Genomic DNA, 21,407 nt, shown 5'->3' with positions numbered 1-21,407 from the left:
TTTGGGTCATATTCTGCCGGGAGATTTGGCGAAGGGCCTGTGGAAGTCAAGGACTGTGGCTGGCAGGTTTGTTGCTTCTGATGAAGGGGCAGGTGTTAATGAAAAAGGGAGTTAGGAGCCCAGCCCTTTCGCAACATGACAAACAATAGCAAGAATCTGATCCGCTGGGCTCATGTGGGCCACACCCCCTCAGTCCAAACTACACTGTCTACCCAATGGACAATCTGGAGGCTTCAGGGTCATCAAGCAAAAATTTCCAGGTGTGCCCTAACTCCAAAAGGGCCTGAGGTTACAGGTGAGAGATTAGTATGATTGTTATCGCTGTGATTGTTGTGAAGTTGGTGATGGGGACTGTGGGAGGTCCACAAAGACATCTTTGATTATCAGTGCATCATCACTCTGGTGGGAGGCTCTTGCATGTGCGTGGGCTCCTGTGAGTGGGTTGAGAGAGTGGCAGACGCTCTGTTCTCTAAGGGTCGGGAATAAGCATCACTTTGTTCCTCAGAAACAGGACAGTACTTTTCTTCTCACCTATCCGCAAAAACAGGGCCTATCAACATCAAAGAAAACCCAAGAACTTAAGCACTTCTGGCAAGGAGGTTGGAACTAAGTGTTCTTATGACACCAGCAAGGAGGAAACCAGATTGTAATGTCTCTTTCTTCCTATCCATCCAACCCCCATAGCACAGGGGCTCCTCAAAGTCAGGGGACATTCCCTCCTCCCAGTCGGGGCCTTTATCTAGAAACCAACCCAGCCTCTTCTCACCTTTGGGCTGTCCTTGGCCTCAGGCATGAAGAAACCTTGCCTGTTGCCCTGCTCATCTTCCAGATCCTGTCTGTCCTCCACAGCAACCAGAGAATCGTAGCTAGCCTGTTCCTTCTATTGCCTCTGCTTTTCTTTTTTCTTTTTTCCCCCAGAAGGGTTCACTGGGACCAGGGATAATCAAGAAGAATTGCTCACCCAAGGACCAGGTGGACCTCTTATTCTGTAAGTGTTACAGCTCATGACTGAATGAGGCTGAGACCAAGGGAAGGGGGGAAATGGCTGAAGGTGGTTGACCAGCTGGGTGATCTGGGGTGTCTCCTCTCTCATGGGCATGAGGTCTAGGGCTGGATGATCTCTGAGATACACTCCAGCTCTTAGATTTAGGGGAAGGCACACAGGGAAGGCTGGGTACATGCTGGAGGCTCCAGGAAGGGGCAGACAGCCACTCCAGGCCCACCTCTGATTTCAACCACCTTAACTCTACCAGCAGGAAGAATGGCACCAGCTGTGGCCTGGCTCCTGTTCCTCCAGCTTGTTCAAGGACCAACTCTGGTCATGGACATCAGCATAGAGGTTGCCATCCAGAACTTTCGAACCATGCACATTGACTATCCCAAGGTTAACTACCCAGAGGGTTTCCAGGGCTACTGTAATGGTCTGATGGCCTATGTGAGGGGCAGACAACAAAGCTGGTATTGCCCAAAGAGGCATTATGTGATACATGCTCCCTGGACGGACATTGAGAAGTCCTGCAAGTACTGCGAGAGCTTCTGTGAGAATTACAATGAATACTGTACACTCTCTGAGGACTCCTTTCCCCTCACAATCTGCTCTCTGGAGACCAAACAGCCACCGACCAGCTGCCGCTACAATAGCACCCTAAACAACCAAAGGATCTACCTGCTCTGTTCCCAAAAGTATGATGCTAAACCAATAGGTATCATTGGCCTCTACTAGGAAAGGGAGGCTTTCACTGTGAACCACCCTCTACTGCCACCATGACCAGCCTGTCCCCTTTTCAAAACTCTGATTCCTGATACAATGCTTCCCCCTGACTTTGAAGGTAGGCAGGGTTCTCTCCAAAGAGACCAGGGTGGTAGAAAAAATGTTCAGAGCTTTAGTCACCATGCAAAATCATACCGTCTTTTAGGCTCTTTCCAGCTTGTTTACCTCTCCTCTTCCGCATCATCCGCCCTCTCCCAGAGACAGTTTTACCCACCCAAGAAGCTGAGTGTGTCCAGTTGGCAGTGCCTGTCCATCCACTGGGCCAGATACTGAATCCTGGATGGAGGCCCAGAGCCTCAGCTCACACCATGGCAACAGGCACCAGCTCGATGTTTCGACTCCCTATCCCCACCACCCTTCTCTTTTCAGTCTTCCCCATTTCCCTATGACTCTCTCCACTCACCCACATAATGGATATCCTAGCTTTAGGGACCTCCCTGAGACCTTTAGGTGAATTTTAGCCTCATATCCTTAGAACCCCCTCGCAGTTCCCTGTCTGCTCCTCTCCATGAAATCATTTTCTTCATGTAACCTGTTCTTTCCTCTCTCCTTCTACCATGGAACCCAGTGTCTCTCCCCTACACTCCCAGCCTCCTTTAGTCACCCTGTCTTCTCCAACTTCTTTTCCACAATTCTCACCTTGGCTCACTGAAGTTTAAAGTTATTTTTTCTGGCCTATCCCCGCTCCTCCCAAGATTCTTGCATCCTGTTCCCAAAGCTCCTCCTGATGTTCTCTAGACTCTAAGATCTGCTGCTGACAAAATAGGTGAGGTGGGCCTAGATGTAGTCACAGAAGGTTTTAAAGCTACATCTGAGTTGTGTAAGCTAGAACCATTGGATGAAACCGGTTAAAGTGTACATGGGACCTCTCTGCACTACTATTGCATCTTCCTGTGAATTCATAATCATTTTAAAATAAAAAAGATAAAAAACACATCTGACTCAGTTCTGATTTCATTCCTTTTTTCTTAGTGCATTAAAACGACCACTCTGGCCATCTTCCTGGGCTACCTTTAGCTGTCAGTAGGATCTTCTGTTCCAGGTGAACCATGATGGAGGTGTGGAGGGGTAAAACTCACTTCCAGCTGAGTAATGAAAATGGATTCTCCCTTCCCCTAGCTCTGGAACAAACTCATAATAGCAGTCAGACTAAGTAGATCCTTGGCCCACCCTAGCTGGCTTCTGTTTCTCCCCACAATGAAATGTGGATTGCAGCAGATCAGGAAGGTGGAAGGACAGAGGTCTGGTTGGTGATATCTGGGTCATTCTACATCGAATCAGGAAGTTCTATTCCCCTTTGGCAGGTAGAGGAGGTTGAATGTCAGTGGTGTGTGAATGCAAGTAGCGAATACTTTATCTCCACATCTGGTTCATCTCTTATCTCTGAATATACTCCTCAGACCTGATCTTAGAAGCAGTTGTTGAAGAGAATGCTAACTCTGGCTCAGGGCATCAGGCTAAGTAGGGAAAAAGATGGAGATTTGGAAACCCTGACTCCTTGGGCTTTCTCTTCTCGCGTGTCTGTCTCTCTCTCTCTCTCTCTTCCCCCCTCATCCCCCCATCCCCCATGAGTCCACCCTTCCCTTCCCTGGCTGAAGACAGAGTTCATTAGCTGCTGCACACACACATATTTATTGTTTCCTGAGCTCCCCAGTATTAAAGATGCTGGGTCAAGGGCTGGCAGGCTAAGATGAGGTTACTCCCTACTTACTTTCCTTCTTCTTATCATAGGTGCCAGCACCCTTGTAGGCACTCACATAGCCTGAGTTTTCGCTCCTCTCTTCCCGTCCTGCTATTCCTTTGCCCTTGCCACTCTCGTCAAAGCGCTCCTTGTGGCTGCCAGTGTACTTGCTGGTGTCTGTCAGCCGGCTCACTCCGCCCACGGTTGTTGCTGTCTGTAAGCCAGAGGATGATAAGTCTGATCCCTCTCCTTTTCCCTCCACAGTTAGACCCCTTCTCTTAAGATGGTCTTTGATTCCCCTAGGGCTCAGAGCTCTTGTTCTACCAATGGCATGGTGCTGCTTTTTCAGGGCCCAGATGTGGCTGTGGGCAAAAACGATGGCAAGAGCCATCCATTGGTGTATGGGAGTGAGTGGACTGTGTGTGGATTTTTTCTGCTTCCAAAGGAGTTATTATTATTAAAAAAATATATATTAAATTGATTTTTTAGAGTGAGAGAAAGGTCAAGAGATAGAGAGAAACATCGATTGTCTGCCTCCTGCATGCCCCCTACTGGGGATTGGGCCTACAATCCGGGCATGTGCCCTGACTGGGAATCAAACCATCAACCTCTTGGTTCATGGGTTGATGTTCAACTGCTGAGCCACACCAGCCAGGTGAGGAGTTATTTTTTTTAAATTATTATTATTTTTAATTCTCACCCGAGGATATTCTTTTGTTTGTTTAGAGAGAGAGAAGGGAGAGAGAGAGAAACATTGATGTGTGAGAGAAACATCAATCGGTTGCCTCCCATATGCACCCCAATGGGGGATCGAACCTGCAACCTAGTATGTGCCCTGACCCGCAATCGAACATGCAACCATTTGGTGTATGGGACAACACTCCAACTGACTGAGCCACCTGGCAGGCCAGTGGAGTTATTTTGATGAGGCTATAGCCAGGAGACTTCAACCCCAGATCCAATATGCAAGGTTCTTCCTACTGCAAGGTCCTATTTGAAATCTAGAGTAGAAAGAGCTTTCAGGAGAGAGGGGACAAATACGGAATAGAGGGTGGTGAGAGGCAGAAAGCCAGAAACCTTATGTAAGAGCAGGAAGAAGAGTGGGGATCAGATACCAAGTCCTCTGCGGTATCCGCCAGGCCCTAGTTGCCTGGCTCACATACTGGACACTTGAGGATGAGTCTAAATTTTGCTATTAAAATAGCTGTGGGCCTTAGCTGGTTGGGCTCAGTGGATAGAGCATTGGTTGGAGGACTGAAGAGTCTCAGGTTCAATTCCAGTCAAGGGCACATACCTCAGTTGCAGGCTCAATCCCTGGTGTGCGTGTGGTAGGCAACCAGTCGATGAGTCTCCCTCTCTCTGTCTCTCCCCCTCCCTTTCACGCTCTCTAAAAATCAATGGAAAAATATCCTCGGTTGAGGATGAACAAAAAAAATAAAATAACTGTGGACCTTGGGCAAGTCACTTCCCTTCTCTGGGCCACAGTTTCCTCACCTCTAAAATGACTGGATGACCTCTGAAGTCCATTCCAGCACCAACAGTGCCCCCAGAGGCTTTCTGCCCTGCCTCCCCTCTGTTGGCAGGCATTAGGGTCATCAGAGGGTGGGAGCGGAGACAGAGTAGCAGGGAAGCAGGGTCAAGTATTAGGGATGAAGACTATCACTCACAGTAACACCAGGGGTAGCTGGATCCTTGCCCTCCATGAGTTTATAAATGTTCTCTAGGGTTTCATCTGGGTTCTTCCCCTTAAACCGCTTCTGGCCCAGTTCCTTCATTGCTTCCTGGAACTGTGCAAATGTGATGGTTCGTGCACTCTTGTCCCTGGTCAGTAAGAAAAAAATCCAGGAACTCTGGAACATGAACTCATCACCTGCCAAGGTCCAACCCTCCCCTTACTCAGTCTTGGTCACTGAATGTCTTGAGGACAGAGAATAAATAGTGCCAAGTAACCAGTAGGTGCTCAGTAGACCCATTACAAATGTTCTATCACATAAACGCTTCCATGTCTCACTATCTTGTTGGTTCTGCTCATGACCTCTACTCCCATCTTTGGTCACTTACTTGACTTTGCTGAACACGATGTCCACATCAGTGGAAGTGACCATCTTGCCATCCATGATGCCACAGTCTTTGCACAGCTTGGAGAAGTTTTTGTTGTTAATTTCAACGCCACTGCTTGATGATTCTCCGAAGACAGCAAACCGTTTGAATGTTTTTTCTGCTTCTGATGCCATGAACAATTGGAGGTGGGAGAGGACAGTAGGGGGAGAGACTGGGGGGAGGGTGAAGAAGGAGGGAAGGGAGGACTGGGAAGTAAGAAGGATGGGGGTTAAATCTGAATCAGCAACAGGAACAAAACCCCTCTTCCTTGTTCCTCTCTCCCCTCTTCCCACCTACTATTCCTAGCACTAGGGATACTAGTATGCACCCTATATTCCGAGCAATCATTGCCACCACCCACGTCACCCCTTTTGGTACCTAAGGCTTCCCAGATGGTGTCTGACCCTTCCTAACCTTTTTATGTAAGTGTGTGCATATGTGGGAGGCAGCTGGGGGTGGGGGACTATGTGGCAGTGGGGAGACAGGGTAAGAGAGGGAGGCTTCTATGACCTCAGTGGTTTTTATGACTTCTAGCCCCAGCTACAGTCCTAGTGTTTGGGGGAGGGGTCTTTTGGTTTCCTTACCTTGCACGATGCATTGAACAAGTTGTCAAACTTCTGATCTCTCCAGAGGATCAAACTGCCCACATTATTCCAGTCGAGCTTAACCCAACCCTTTGGTCCTGGTCAAATCGCCTTATGCTCTGCCCCTCATCAAAGGCTGAAGAGAGCCCAGGGAAGGGGTTAATAAAAACAGGTGGCTTCGGTCCAATATTACTTTTTTTCTAGTCTCCAGGCCCAGGCCAACATGGAGAATCTCATTGGCTTTAGCAGACCAAGCTCAATAGGAACTTTAAATGGTGTTCTTGTTGGGCTTACCATGGAAATTATTAGAGTGTTAAGAGATTTGGGTGAGGCAGGGTGAAATAGGTCAGAGTGAGGGTGAATCTCAGACTCTGAAAATATTTCAGGTAAGTTTCTATGTAGGTCAAGGATGTTCCTCAGGGGTTCCTCTTTGGCCTTTTCTCTAGCCAGAAGCCACATAATGGATGAACAGCAGGGATTCTAAAGTAGAGCAACTAGGTTGGTGACTTCTTTCCCCTTTCTGTCTAATCAGTCACTAATTCCGATGTGTTTTTTTCCTTGTCTTACATATCCATTCCTTTCTTTCCATTCCGATCACTCCTCTACTTCTTGAAGTTCTTGTCATCTCATATCTAGTTGATTACCCTAGCTTCAAAATTTCCCTCATGCTTTCTTTTCCTGGATAAAATGCCCCTCTTTCCTACCCAAATACTCCATGATTGCATTCCTTATATGGTGCTTCACCCTAGGAAGCAAACCCTTTTCCTCTTCTGTATTATACTAAAACAATGTTTCCTAGCCTGGTGGGCTGCAGCCTTCTGGGGTGAGAATTTCTGAATTATTGCAAGGGCCCCTGGAAACTATATGTACACAGAAGACTTATTGTCAACTGAATAAATAATATGCTTTGCACATGTAGGTATCTATAATAATAAAAGCATAATATGCAAATTGATCGAACGGCCGAATAGCGAACGACCATCCAGATGACCACACCATGACATGCACTGGCACCAGGCCAACCAAGGCGGGTGCGATGCAATGGGTAGGGGGCCCTGCTGTTGTCCCATGATCGCCCTGCAGAGGGAGGCCCAGGCCACCGACCTACGGCACTGTGGTCGTGGGCAGGGCCTACCTCTTTGGGGCTATTAATCACGGGGCTCCAGGACTGCAAGAGGGCACAGGCCGGGCTGATGGACTCCCCACTCCAGTACGTGAATTTCATGCACCAGGCCTCTAGTCTATAATAATAAAAGGGTAACATGCTAATTAGACTGGACATCCTTCCGGACGCCATTCCAGACATCTTTCCCAACAAAGCTGGGGCCAGAGGGAAGCCAGCCCGGGTCCCGGGTGCCTGTGGGCGGCCTGACAGAAGCCAGTCTGGGTCCTGAGGCCTGGGGGTGACTGGAGGAGGGAAGCAGCCCAGATCCTGGGTGCCTGCCGGTGGCTGGAGGAGGGAAGCCTGGGTCCCAGGTGCCGGAGGGAAGCTGGTGCTGGCAGCTGGGGGAAGAAAGGCCTATTCTTGCATGAATTTTTGTTCATTGAGCCTCTACCAGGGGTCCTCAAACTACGGCCCTCGGGCCACATGCGGCCCGCCGAAAACATTTATCCGGCCCGCTGGGTGTTTTTGCCATTGCTGCCTGTCCTGCTTAGCGGCCAACTCGTCCCAGGCCTGCAGTACACATGTGTGGAATGTCTGAGGGACAGTGAACTGGCCCCGTTTAAAAAGTTTGAGGACCTCTGTGTCTAGTCTATATAATAAAAGCCCAGTGACCCTAATGGTGCAATGACCAGAACGACTGGTCACAGTGACGCACCGGCCACAGGGGCTGCCACCAGTGCCGCTGCTAAGCCCAAGGGTCTCGGGGCTAGTTGTGCGGGTGCTGTCAAAGCACCAGTAAAGAAGAATGTGAAGGTGGCCAGCGTGAGCGAGCAGCTTGAGATGACGGCTTTGTGAGATGAATTTGATCAGCTGGGCATTGAGATGATTGTCACCAAGGCTGGCAGTTCAGGATGCCCTTCTCCCTGCTGTGACCCTCCCCACATGGCGCCAGTCTCAAGCAGTGGGCTTTGGCCTGATCCACGTGAGCAAGTCTGAGAAGCGGGGTGGTGTAGAGAGCCCCTGGGAAGGCACATGGGCATTTCTTTAATAAATTGTCAGCTGAATCCAGGGTGGTAGGCAAAGCCACATCCTGGAAACACATCTTGCCAAAAAAGTAGAAGTGTTCTCAGCTTGACCTTCATTTCTGCCCAGGTGCTGGGGAGTGGGTTTTATTATGTAAATCCAGCCAAGCACCAGGAATGAATGCAACTTGGGCCCACCCAAGAATGCACATAATCTCCTTTGTCTAGACCTTCGGTGAAACTTCCTGGTATTTGGGGTATAAAATAAACACGCTGTATAGGTGCTGGGTCCCTGTCTCTCCATCAGAAGAGGGCAGCGGTCCCACCCGGCCCCAGCTTTTCCTTCCATCTCTGTGTCTGCCTCTTTCTTTCATTTTCTCAATCCCCAGCTGCCCCTACTCAGGAACTGGACTGTTCTCTAGCCTCGCTGGACACGGAAAAGAGACAACCCTCCATAGGGTGGGGGACATGGCCTGGACACCTGTGGGTCCCTCTCTGCCAGGGCCAGCTCCTTTGCTTTCTGAGTCCCAGCTCTAGTGACAGCTGCCTGGCATGCCAGGCTGGAGGATACTGCTCAGGAGGCCAGGAAGGCAGTGAAGAGAAAACCTGTGGGCCTGCCACCCGCCCAGCAGCCCAGGACCTGGCACCACCAAAGCACACTGAACTTGGGGAGAAGGCAGCCCCTGTGAGGGGCCTTGCCATCAGCTGGCTCCTGGTGGATCCCACCTCAAAGGAAACTCAGTCTTTGGTTCCTTAGTTCAGTCTATCCCGGCTAAAAAGGAGCAGCTGGGCACATTTTAGGGGAGAATTAAGACTCTAAAACAGTGTGTTCTGTTCCATGGTGATTGCTACCCAGTTGTCTTAGGCCTAAATTCCAGTGGGGCCTGGCTTTGCTACTGGGGCCGCGTCTTCCAATTGGCCTGTATTTATTTTAAGGGCCCAAAGAGAAGAAGGGGAACAAGTTTTTTGATGCAATGGATTTGACCAAGAGACAAAGGCAAGTGCCGGGCTGTGTCTAATGTACACACAGAGACACTAGCTCTGAGTCCGCCTGTCTAAAGGGAGCTCAGGGTCTGTTTGCAGAGCCTTCTGGTGGTTTCTGTTTCCTTGCTGAGGCCATCCTCCCTGGGAAGCCTGGGGCCCATTCTCCGCTCCAGCTCAGTGGGTCTTCTCCAGGCCCCTCCCCCTGGCCAGCCCCACCCCTGATCCCTCCTCCCCACCCCCATCGGAGTGTGGGGCCGGCCAACCTCCCACAGCCCCTCCCTCTGGCTGGCCTGGCCTGATGGCCCGATCTGGGTGGGCCAGCCAGACCCCACCTGTGCATGAATTTGTGCACTGGGCCTCTAGTCCTATATGATAAAAGGCTAATATGCAAATTGTCCCCTCGACCAGGAGATCAACTGGGAGTTCAACCAGGGGGTGGGGCTAGCCCACCAACCACCCATGGTCCCACCCCCAGTTGGCCCACCCCGATTGGTCTGCCCTGAATTCATGCACTGGGCCTCTAGTTACTATATAAAAAGATGTGATTATTAGAATACTGTACAAACTTACCTGAAAGTATTGCTGAATTCATGGTTTCTTTCCATCAGGGGATACTACAACTGTCATGTGGGAATGGAAATCTCTGACCTCCCACTTGAGAAGGGTGAGAAACTACTGCCATAGGACTTATTGTTTAAATAATTAATTTTATATATATTTTAAACTTTTTCTATTTAAAAAATATTGATTTCAGAGAGGAAGGGAGAGGGGAAGGAGAGAGATAGAAACATCAATGATGAGAGAGAATCACTGATTGGCTTCCTCCTGCATGTCCCCTACTGAAGGTTGAACCCACAACCCAGACATACCGAACTGTGACCTCCTGGTTCATAGTTCGATGCTCAACCACTGAACCATGCCGGCCGGGCAAACTTTTTCTATCTTTATCTCTCAACTATTCCATTATAAGCTTCTAGAGAGGGTATGACTAGACTTCACACTTCTTTGCATTCCATCCATCCAGTGGCTTACACATAGTAGGTACATAAAACTGTCACTTAGTTGAAGGTGCAGTTTGCAGCTGCTTCTGGCCCAAGAGAAGGAAATTAGAGAGAGCTGTTATTCTTGTTGGGCCACTTCCCCCAGGGCTGGGCTGGGAACTGCCCTGACAGAGAGGAACCCTCTCTTAGGGCAGAAGCAGCCTCATTTCTGTATGCAGCAGGTTGAGACCCCTAGGCCTAGGAAGTAAACAGATCCCAGTGGAAATTTCCCACCTCAGGCCAGCCCCACACCCCTGGGTAGGCCCCTTATCAGGTTCCCCCTGAGTCATCCTGACCCAGGGCTGAATTTAGATGCTGGAACCTCCAGGTCCTTCCCTCCCCCAATCCCAAGTAAGACTACTTTAGACACAGGAGAGAAGCCAGCAAGCAAAAGTTCTCATTCTAGACTTTCTTCCTCCTACTTCCAGGAGGGCTGGTAAGATTTATCTCCTGTCCTAGGCATCTTTATGTAGGACCCTAATTCCAGCAGGTTTCCTTGTCCAGGGGAGTGTTAAACTGGCATCCAGAGGGGAGAGGGGACTAGGCAAGGAGCCAGGGTGCCCAGCTTCTGTGCCAGTTTGTGGGAAAATAGTTCTGAAGTGAGTGGGGGAAGGGAATAAAGGAAAACCTGGTGCTTCAACCAGGGAATGTAGGGGGTTCCTTAGATTTTGGGTAGTTGAAAGCTGGGTTTTATTCTGACCAGTTCTTCTCTGGGTCACCTCCTCCCCCCTAGCCCCTCCTTTTTTCCAACAGACCCTGCCAAGTGGGGATGAAAGGGGCATTGATGGTCCCTGGATGGGAGGGGGGTTGTGGGTGGTAAAAGGGGTTGTGGGGGTGGTTCCCAGGCAGGAGGGGGTAGGGCAATTTGGGGGTCTTGGGGGCGGGGGCGGTCTGTGCTGGTGTTGCAGTTGGCAGCTTCAGTTCCATTGGCTATTGTTCCCAACTGGCCTAGCGCCCAGCCCCCGAAATGGCAACTCAGGAGCCGGGCTAAAGGAGAGGATGGGGTGGGCTTTCTGGGAGGAGGGGCGCTAAAAGGGGTGCAGGTGGGAAGAAATTCAATCAAGTTTCCTTTTGACAACTCCGAATTCTCTTAGCCACATAAATACCCCATTCTAGGAGGTCTTCCTTTTATGGGCACAGGGAGGGTGCATCTAGCTGTGGGGAGAGCTGGGCAAGAAAGGAGTCTAGGACAGCAAACCTACCCAAGCCCTGAGAGGGACGCTGCAGTCCCTGAGAAACCGTCGCCTAGGCACTGCGATTCAGTCCGGCCCAGCTGGTCTCACCCTTCTTCTCTGGGCTGGACTAGGAGGGGTTAGTGCCGAAGCCACAGGGTCTCTTGGGTCCCGGCCCGGGACACGGCGTCCTCCCCAAGCCCCCACTCCACCCCCGCAGAGTTGACTCCGCCCTCGCTCCTGTTTACCCAAGAGTCAGAGCTCCTGGGGGTCCCCGGCCCCGCCTCCGCCCCCCCACCCCCCCCCCCCCGGGGCCTTGACCCGGGAGTCTCCGTTGGGCCATCCTCTTCCCCCCTCTTGTGATCGCTCTCTATTTATAGCGGCCCCCCGCATTCCCTACCCCCCTTCCCCGGCTTGTTTTCCAACTTCTCAGGGAGCAGCCGGACAGCAGGCGTCGGGACGCTCAGCAGAGAGAGGAGGTACCGGGACCTTGGGCACCCCGGAGCTGGCATTCCACGCTCTTGACGCCCCCACCCTCAGTCGGTGCGGACACACCTGCCCCTCCCGGCGGGCGAGACCCCCGCCTCTTCTGCGGCGGTCCCCGCCCACCTCCTCCTTCCTCAACTAGGCTCTCCGTTCGCGGCGGGCGGAGTCGAAATCGTGGGGTGTCAGCACCCTGAGTTGTCTCCCCCTACCAGTCCCCACCGCTGAGTCTGGGGGCGAAGGGCGGAGCCACAGTGCGATAGGCAGATCCAGGTCACGGGTGAGGATGGTGTTCAGGGCGGGCGTGGGAATTCCCCGCAGGATTAAGGGATCCCCCCGCCCCCACACCTCCTGATTGCGGGGGGCTGTGGTGGGGAGCGCGAGCTTAGCCTGGAAGCACCCACAGTTTGCTTTCCTTAGAGTTCCCCTTGGATCCCAGCGATGCCCCTCCCGAGCTGCAAACAGCCAGGGCGGGGTAGGGGGGGCGTGTTTACTGGGGGTCTGGGGGCGGACCTGCGGGGAGCTGACGGCCCGTGGGCGGGCTGGGGCGGGCCGGGGGCGGGTCTGTGGGGAGCCGGAGCCCTGGAGGGCTGGAGAGTCAAAGGCAAGTGAAGGTGGAAGCGGCCCTGGCTGCAGCAGGTAGGGGGAGGGGCAGGCGAGGGGCTCCCCGGCCAGGCTGGCGCCTGCGGGGCGGTGGGCGGCCTGGTCTGGATTCCGGGGAGCCGACCGTCTGCGGGTCGGGGCCCTCAAGGCGGCGGGGCTGGGCTGCTGCGCACAAAGGCGGAGGCTCCGCGAGGCAGGGCGTGTTCGGGACGTGCGCGAGGTGGTGCCCAGCGTCCAGGGCGCTCTGCGCCCGCCGCGCGCGGCTGTCTGTCCCCACGAGGAAGGGCAGCCCGGGAACTCGTAGGGCAGGTCCTGGGTGCTGGGCCCGGTCAATCCCACCCCTCCTATCCGTCCTCCCAGCTGGCGCCCGGCCCTTTGGGGTCGTCGGTCGGGGGAGGCTGGGAGGACATTGTGCGACCGCCTTCCTCGCCTTTCTCCACTCGTGGGACCCACACCGAGGCTGGATGGAGGAGAGAAGCGAGGCCACAGGGCTTTTAAAGTTCTTCTTTTAAATGGCGGAGGGAAACAGGCATGCTCTGCTGTCCTCATATCTCTCGAGGGCTGTCAAAAATCTTGGGGACCCCCTAGTTCCTACTTTTAGTTTGCAAATAGGAAATCGAGGCCAGTAGTACTGATTGGGGCAAGGTCACACGGGTAGCGGCAGAGCCGGGACTAGAATCCAGGCTCTGACACAAGCCACGCGCCTTGCTCCACATCAGCACTTCCTTCTCTCCCACCCCTGGCCTGGACTGATAGCTGCGTTGCCCCGCCGGCCCTCCCGCCTGCATGGATTCTAGCTGAAACCTAGAGAAAACGTTCGCTGGACTCAGGGGTAGAAACTGGGGACGGTTCAGGGGCTTGGGGAGATTGGTGACCCAGGTCATCTAAGTCTTGGCTGAGGTTTTATGTCCCTTGAAGAGCCAGGGTCTGCCTGTCTCCCGTGTCGTTCACCTCATTGCCTTGTTTTCTCAGACCCCAGAGCCAGGAGCAGTGAGAACCCTGACCCCTAACCCCACTGCATCCAGCCAATAGGAACTCAGTAAGTGACCCCACCCCCAGGCTGCAGGCTCTTTACTATGCCGGTCTGCGGCTGCTTTGCTCCTCACCCGCCCCTAATATTGAATGTCTGTTAGTTTATTCACAGTGGGAAAGGAGAGAGAGTCTTGGGAGGAAGGGAGACATGCGGTCAGCTGGACACAGATGTCCCTTGTCCCCCTTTTCTTGTCCGCACCCCCCCCTTCCCCCTCTCTTGGCCATGCTACTCAGGTCATTTTTAGCCCCTTTCCTTTTGAGCTGCTGACATTGGGGCTGTAGTTGAAGGTCACAGTCAGTTGTGAACTCCCTCTACCTGTCCCTTAGTATCTGTGGAGTAGCCAGTTACTGAGCCACTAGTTTCACTCCCTACCTAATTGGGAGTATGGGGTGGCCCCTAAATATAACCTGGGAAACCTGAGCTGCCCTGCTGCCCCACAGCTGGTATTTCCATCCAGGATAGGAAAGGGGGCAGGGGGTCTCAAGGTGTGGGTGTTGAGGGGAGCAGTGGGGATGCAGTCTGAAGAGAAGAGCTGTCCAGGTTCCTCTTACACAGCTCCCCCCCCCCCCCCCCCCCCCAGTAGCCTGGACATGGAGCTGGGGCAGGAGAGGCTCTCTGTGTCCTGGAGTCATCTGCTCCTGGGGCCCTGCACCCTGCATTGCCCTGTTCTGAGAGAGGAAGAAGGTATTAGGTATTAGAGGAGATGGGAGAGTGTGGAGGCAGCCTCCCCAGTCTTGGTGTTCTCTCACCCTGCCAGGCCACCATGACGGAGCTGCAGGAGGTGCAGATCACGGAGGAGAAGCCGCTGTTACCAGGGCAGACACCCGAGATGGCCAAGGTTATTAGAGACCCTCTGACTCCAAGGCCCCAATTCCAGACCTCCAAGCATCCCTCCCATCTCCTGCCTTTCCAAATCCATAATCTCATTCTAATCCACACTCCTACTTTCTCCACCACTCCCCATGTTTCTCTCCCCATATACCACAATTGGGAGTCCAGGCCTTTGTCATGTCACTATACTAATCTTAATCCTCTCCATGTCTTTTTGTCATCTCTTTCTGTCTTTGGTCTCTTTACCTACCTCTCTTTATCTGTGTCTGTCTCTCCATCTGTTTATCCACTCTACTTGGCTGTGTGTTTCTGTGTGGATCTGTCTATGTGTGTCTCTCTCCAGGAGGCGGAGTTAGCTGCCAGAATCCTCCTAGACCGGGGACAGGTAACAGCTGGGGGCAGTTCCAGGGTGGGAGGAGGGGCTCTCCTCTCCCCCAGGAAAGAAAGGCCCTCCTACCTGGCTCTCCTCTCTGCTACCTTTCCTTCTAATCCAGTCCCTTGCCCATCCCCATCGCTCCCCTTCCTTCCCTTATTCTTCTGTCTCAGAGTTCCTTGATGCTTTCCAGTCATTCCGTATTCTTCTCCACCCTCAAAATCATCTCCACTGTTATATTTACCTAAATTAAATCCTTTTGACCCTATTTCTAATAGTTTGTTGCCTTCGCCTCTCTCTGCCCCTCTCCCATGCCAATTCCCCAACTTTTGTGGAGTTCCTTCTCCTGCCTCTTTTCCTCTCAACCTAACTCCTACCTGATGGTGATCTGTTTCCTTGCAGACTCACTCGGTGGAGACACCTTACGGCTCTGTCACTTTTACTGTCTATGGTACCCCCAAACCCAAACGCCCAGCGATACTCACCTACCATGATGTGGGACTCAACTGTAAGGACCTTCACTTCTCCTCCCACTTCTTTCCGGGAGGAGGCTGAGGAGGTGGGGAGGGTAAACCCCCAGTGGAAGGGGAAAGGTCTTCATGAGCAGGAAGGGACCATGGGGCATGTCAAGAAGTTCTCTTCTAGTCTGACTATGGCATGAGAGAGGGTGGGTTTTGACTTGGGGACACTTTTCCCTGTCTGATTCTACTGTTGGGGTTTTGGGGATTCTCTTTAGATAAATCTTGCTTCCAGCCGCTGTTTCAATCTGGGGACATGCAGGAAATCATTCAGAACTTCGTGCGGGTTCACGTGGATGCCCCTGGGATGGAAGAGGGGGCTCCTGTGTACCCTGTGGGGTGAGAATTAACTCCCTCCCTCCTCATCAGATTGTGAGGCACAGGGCAGATGTGGGGAAGATTGGACCAGGGGAGGAGGAAAGGGAGGGCAGTGGTGATTCTGGGAGAGGACACCCTGAAATGGGGGCATTGGGGGCAGGTTGATATTTTCCTGTTAAAACAAACATTCCTCTCTTCCCCAGATATCAGTACCCGTCTCTGGACCAGCTTGCGGACACCATCCCTTGCATCCTGCAGTACTTAAAGTGAGAAGCCTGGGGATCCCTCCAGCCAGATTTCTCTTTCTAGCACAACATGGCCCTGAGAACTCCTATGTCCACCATAGGAGTCCAACCATAATTGCTGGGCGAGTTTTGGTTTCTAGCCTAGATATATCCTTTCTCCTCCATGTTTCCAGTCTGATTGTTGAGAGGAAGAAGGGTGGGTTTGGAAAACTGACTTGAATCAGCTGAGTAGCCCTAATGGATGGAGGAAAGAAAAAGGAAGGGGCTATCTGAGGCCCTGCCCCAGGCTGAGGAGGGATCAGAAAGCTAAACAGGAAGAGGAAGGGGTGACATAATCCCTGAGGAACCAGATAGACCTGTCTCTGTTCCTCCCACTCCCCCTCCTCTACACACACACCTGGGACCTGGGAGCCCTGTGTGTAAGGGAGAAGGAGGAGAATGCCAGGTGAGGCCTCCTTGGTGTGCACTCCTGGGCTCTGTCCTTGGCCCTTCCTGGACACCAGGGCGCCAGACGGCTCTGGCTCGCATCTTTGTCTCTTTAACCCCATTTTTCCTGTTGTTCACTGAAGTTGTGTCTTATTTTTATATCTTGTTTCAATTCCCTTCTTCTCATTCCTCTAGAGGAAGTAGGAATTAAAACAGAACAAGTTGAACTAGCTTCTGAAAGTTGGGAATGGACACAGAGCTACCTAGGAAAACTGTGTCTGGCTGGTTGGCAGATGGGTGTTTCTTTTCAAGACACTAGCTCTCCAAGAGGGAGCTGGGGAAAGACTTCTGGGACCTACACTGACTACCAGTGTCAGTTTTTAGTTCCTTGCCAGGTCCCTTCTGTACTTTATGCCTGTGGCCTTAGGACAGAGAGTAAGGTGTTTAGAGAGCCAAAGTTTCGGACACCAAGTAGACATACATTTCCATTTCAGTTTCTCCTCAATAATTGGAGTTGGTGTTGGAGCTGGAGCCTACATCTTGTCGCGATATGCTGTAAGAACTAAAAGCCCCCAGATAAGGGAAAGGCAGGGCCAAGGCCCATGGTAGGCTGATTAAGAGAGTGTTGTTTGCTCTTGTGTATTTGGCAAGGAGGACATGGGTTTAAGGGTGGGGAGGGAGGCCCCATGGGAGCCTAAGAGTGGGTGGAACTTGGGGAGGGGATGAGACCATGCCCTGCCTCTGATTTCCTTTCCTTCTGCTGCCCTTCAGCTTAATCACCAGGATACAGTCGAGGGTCTTGTCCTCATCAACATTGATCCCAATGCCAAGGGTTGGATGGACTGGGCAGCCCACAAGGTTTGGAATGGTCTGTGTGCTGAGCTAGGGTGGGGGTTCCCTTGCATGGGTCCAGTTAGGCTCTACCAGTATAACTGATTGGCCTGTGAACTTCAAGGAGGGGGACATAGAGCAGGAAAGAAGTGTGTCACTTGCCCGAGTCTCCCCATAATGTTCTGAGCTTTCGCACATGCCTTTCCTCACAGCTAACAGGCCTCACCTCTTCCATTCCGGAGATGATACTTGCACATCTTTTCAGCCAGGTAAGTGGTTGTGGAGATGGAGGAAAAAGAGGGGACTAGCAGAGAGCTGGATGCTTGGGGTGACTTCCTTAGCTGGGACAGGATCTGGGAAGGGAAGAAGGCTTGACTTTTTGCATCCGGTAACTGTTGGCTTCTCTTCCCAACCCTAATTTTTCTCCCTCTTCTTTCCTTCAGGAAGAGCTGTCTGGAAATTCTGAGTTGATACAAAAGTATAGAAATATCATTTCACATGCACCCAACCTAGAGAACATTGAACTGTACTGGAACAGCTACAACAAGTGAGTGACTGTGCGTGTGTGTGTGCGTGCGTGCACGTGCGCACGTGTGCATGTGAAAACAATTTAGAAGCAGTGACTGGGGGTGATGAGGAGGCAGAGAGAAGAGGGAAGTCTGGAAAGTACACCATGTGCAAGGAGGGCAGGAAGTGGTGTGCAAGTGGGACAGCTGCAGGACAGTCCCAGTGAGAAGAATTGTGAGGCGCTGCCACTCCCCCTTTCTCTTTACTTCCCTTGAAAGTTTTGATTCCCAGATGCTGATGATCTGTCCTTGTGCCTTTCCTCCCCCTTCATTACCCTCTGACCAGGGACCTGGGGGCTATAGGGATTGTACTCGAGGCCAGCCTACCACCTTCCCCTTGGGTCCCCACTTTAAACACCAATATTTGACTATAGTTTTTGGGAGGAAGATAGTTTCCTTATGGGAGAGATAACTTATATCTAGATGGAGAGTATTGCCTGCCTAAAATTCCTACTCCTCTTTTTACCCCTCTCCAGCCGCCGAGACCTGAACTTTGAGCGTGGAGGTGATATCACCCTCAAGTAAGACTTTAAGTGATACAGCGTTGTCTCTCCCTGGATCTTCCCTAGGTGCTTGTATCCTTTAGAAGGGAGTTTTCTTGTTACCTCCCACCTCATCCCATTTAGCAAACCTCCACCCTCTAGGTCAAGCATGTCAAACTCGCAGCCAGAGTTTGACATGCTTGCAGTCTAGGTCTTTTTCCTTTGAATCCTCCTGGTGGGGTGGTAGGGATTAGAGGGCTGCTTCCTCTTTGGAGCCAGGCATTTTCTGGCTGCTCTTTGGGAAGAGGTGGGTGAGTGAGTACCAGGGGCTCATCACCTCCTCCCTGACCCTTTCTTCTAGGTGCCCTGTGATGCTGGTGGTTGGAGACCAGGCACCCCATGAAGATGCAGTGGTCAGTAGGGAATGTGGGCTTGGGCGAGGAAGGGTTGGAGTCTTAGGATGGTGGTTAGAGTGTTATCTTGCCAGGAGGCAAGCTCTGTTTGGGATACAGAGAGCAACTTTGGTGCATAAGAAGTTGATTCCTTTTAAGAAGGAAATGGGTAGGGGCTGGTAGGAAAGAAACTGGGGATTGAGTCCTAGGGTCCCTTGGATGGGAGGGACCAGAGGGAGTGTGACCTCACTCATTTAGCATCCTACTTACTCCAGGTGGAATGTAATTCAAAATTGGACCCCACCCAGACTTCGTTCCTCAAGGTCAGTAACCCTCCTCCATGCACAGCCTGACTCCTGGCCCCCCTGTCCAGAGCTGTATATCCTGAATCCCAGAATCAGCTTCTAGGCCTCCAGGGTCCTGCCTAGAGTAAGTGGGGTGGATGAAGTAAAACAAACAACAAGCAAACAAACAAAAACCCTAAGGGCCTAGAGTGGGGAAGTAGGGAAGAGAGATCTTTTCTACCTCCTGGCTAGCTCACTTTATTCATGTGTGTATCACTTTTTCTGGGGGTTCTCTCCTGAATAGATGGCCGACTCTGGAGGTCAGCCCCAGCTGACTCAGGTGAGTATCCCCAGCCATCCGGGGAGGGGATATTAGTGTCACTGAACTATATATATACCCATTGCCACACATCCCATCCCCAAACTGCCATGGCCTTGGGCTCCCGCTCAGCTCATAACCTCACATCACTGTCTCCCTCTCATCACTGTCTCCTTCTCCTCATCTTACTTCCTCAGCCAGGCAAGCTGACCGAGGCCTTCAAGTACTTCCTGCAAGGCATGGGCTACAGTGAGTATGGGGGTCAGAGGCTATCATGAGGACAAGGGATTGCTGCAAGGATGTGGGATGGCCACTGAGGGGAGGAACCATTTAGGCTAATTCCTGGACTTACCACCATCTGCCAAATCAAGCTCATTGACCCCTGGCCCCATTTGTAACTCTCACACCCCACGCTGAGTTGCCAGCCCCTCTTCCCCTACTCCTCTCTGACTGCCTGCTTATCCTTATGTCTCCACAGTGGCCTCATCCTGCATGACTCGCCTGTCCCGATCTCGCACAGCTTCCCTGACCAGTGCGGCATCCATTGATGGCAGCCGGTCCCGCGCTCGAACCTTGTCCCAGAGCAGCGAGTCTGGGACTCTCCCTTCAGGGACCCCAGGGCACACCATGGAGGTCTCCTGTTGAATGGCCCTTATTACCCTGGTGTGGGACCCAGCCCTCACCTCCCCCAGCACTAACCTGGGAGGTGTGTAGAACACTGGGCCAGAGTGAGCAAGGGAAGATGGGCAGATCATGTGGGGAGATGACCTTGATCTTTGATTGCTACCCTAACTTTGACCTCTAACCTGTGATACCCCTCAGCTCCTGGGAGAGCTGTCCTAATATCGCTTAGGGACTCAGACCCCTAAATGATCCTTCTCCCTCATTCTGTTGTTAAGGTGGAGAGGGCATGCGTCCCCTCTCCCTAATCTAGGTGTTCATGGATGAGGGATAAGTGGTCATTGTAGATGTCCATGGTGCCTGCCCCAGACTCTCCCTACTCATCCCATTGCAAGGGTAAGGGACTTGGTGCTGGGTTTCCATTCACCAAAGTGGATATGGCTTCTCATGAACCCTTCAGATCTCTGAAGGATATGGGCCTAAATGAATGTGTCAGGGAGGCTTGCTGGTGGGTTAGTGGTCCTCAGGATGTGATAGAAATATCCGGTGTGTGAATGGAAGTTGGACTGGGAGGTGATAGGCAATGAACAAATTTGAGGGAAGGATTGGAGCTGGGCAATAGGAAGGGGCCTGGGGCCATTGGCTCCACTAATTTTGGTAGCTGTCTAGACAGTGTGTGTCTAAAGTGGGAGGGGAAGGGGGCCAAGCCGGGGCAGGGCTGCTTGTGGCTTGGCATAGGGGTGGGAAGGGCTACCTTGGGGCTCTGACCACAGTGTGTTATGTGTGGAGGGTGCTCTCCTGTCTCCCACAACTTCTGCTGTAACAATAAACTATAGAGGAATCTGAGCACTATTATTCTGTCTCAGTATGCCTGCATCATGCCCCTTTCCTACCCCATCCCTGCCCAACTCACATTCTCTTCTCCAAGTGACACAAACCATGGGAGGGGGCTTGCATAGCATAGACACTTCACAAAATGTGACTTCACAGTCACCGGCCCTTATTCAATGGAATGGACAATGGTATTGTCCTTGATATTGATAATATCTTCACATTTCAGGAGGGGCTACTTAGATCTTAGAAGACTTCCTTCTCAGTTATTGAGAAATGCCATGGGATTTCAGAGATGTCACCAACATCATAATCTTAAGGAAGTGCAGAAAGCCAGCTGAAGTACTCAAGGACATCTTGTGACCACCTCCCTGCAGGATCTTCTGTGAGGTCACCTAGATTCCATTTTAGGCGATTCAATACGATCAGCAGACCACACCTCATGCAGGTTGCTCAGTTGATCTCAATCTTAAGATTTTTTCAGGTGAGTCACAGCAACCAGGATTTCCTCTCAGGAATTCCTCCTCCACATAAATCCAAGTTTGGGCAGTTAATTAGACTATATCTGTGGTTCTTTGAGAACCTTCTCAACAATTATGAACAATAATCATCAAGAGAACTTCAGGTATTTTGTGGCTGTTGCAGGTGATCCTTGGGCTCTAGGGGCACAAGAAGTAAAATTGAGACGCACTTTATAGTGTTATTGTCCAGAGTACTGTGGATGGAATAGTACAAGGTCATTTGCCAGATTACTTTGTAGAAACCCCATGGGCAATTATACACTTTCCTCAG

At 51.8% G+C, this 21,407-nt stretch overlaps 3 protein-coding genes across 7 annotated transcripts; 2 read left to right on the top strand and 1 right to left on the bottom strand.

Annotated features, from left to right (window-relative positions):
- Positions 1-898: 898 nt before the first annotated feature.
- Positions 899-1,723, top strand: RNASE13 (ribonuclease A family member 13 (inactive)). Its single transcript, XM_070406328.1, has 2 exons — positions 899-988; positions 1,254-1,723. The coding sequence occupies exon 2, from the start codon at positions 1,262-1,264 to the stop codon at positions 1,721-1,723; it is 462 nt and encodes a 153-aa protein (XP_070262429.1). The 5' UTR covers positions 899-988; positions 1,254-1,261.
- A 1,703-nt stretch (positions 1,724-3,426) lies between these two features.
- On the bottom strand, positions 3,427-6,190 carry TPPP2 (tubulin polymerization promoting protein family member 2). The gene is made up of 4 exons (XM_070406315.1): positions 6,137-6,190; positions 5,514-5,758; positions 5,120-5,273; positions 3,427-3,666 (listed from the first exon to the last, which is right to left on the bottom strand). Exons 2-4 carry the CDS (start codon positions 5,684-5,686, stop codon positions 3,475-3,477), a joined length of 519 nt encoding a protein of 172 aa, XP_070262416.1. The 5' UTR covers positions 5,687-5,758; positions 6,137-6,190; the 3' UTR covers positions 3,427-3,474.
- A 4,509-nt stretch (positions 6,191-10,699) lies between these two features.
- Positions 10,700-20,639, top strand: NDRG2 (NDRG family member 2). Of its 5 annotated transcripts, none has more exons than XM_070425917.1 (17): positions 10,700-10,723; positions 13,518-13,584; positions 14,336-14,416; positions 14,753-14,794; positions 15,185-15,290; positions 15,519-15,639; positions 15,822-15,884; positions 16,784-16,844; positions 17,061-17,147; positions 17,333-17,389; positions 17,564-17,667; positions 18,163-18,207; positions 18,530-18,581; positions 18,836-18,883; positions 19,149-19,184; positions 19,361-19,412; positions 19,642-20,639. In XM_070425917.1, the coding sequence occupies exons 3-17, from the start codon at positions 14,342-14,344 to the stop codon at positions 19,806-19,808; spliced, it is 1,116 nt and encodes a 371-aa protein (XP_070282018.1). In that variant the 5' UTR covers positions 10,700-10,723; positions 13,518-13,584; positions 14,336-14,341; the 3' UTR covers positions 19,809-20,639. The 5 variants fall into 5 exon arrangements, with proteins under 5 accessions (XP_070282018.1, XP_070281995.1, XP_070282022.1 ...); XM_070425894.1 differs by lacking the exon at positions 10,700-10,723 and adding an exon at positions 11,835-11,938; XM_070425914.1 differs by lacking the exon at positions 10,700-10,723 and adding an exon at positions 12,056-12,222.
- The last annotated feature ends 768 nt before the right edge of the window (positions 20,640-21,407 follow it).

Source organism: Myotis yumanensis, unplaced genomic scaffold (assembly GCF_028538775.1).
Source record: "Myotis yumanensis isolate MYYU_CA2020_CCGP unplaced genomic scaffold, mMyoYum1.0.hap1 SCAF_1, whole genome shotgun sequence".
Classification (NCBI taxonomy): domain Eukaryota; kingdom Metazoa; phylum Chordata; class Mammalia; order Chiroptera; family Vespertilionidae; genus Myotis; species Myotis yumanensis.
The sequence above is the reverse complement of the archived record's forward strand: the minus strand, read 5'-3'. Positions and strand labels throughout refer to the sequence as shown.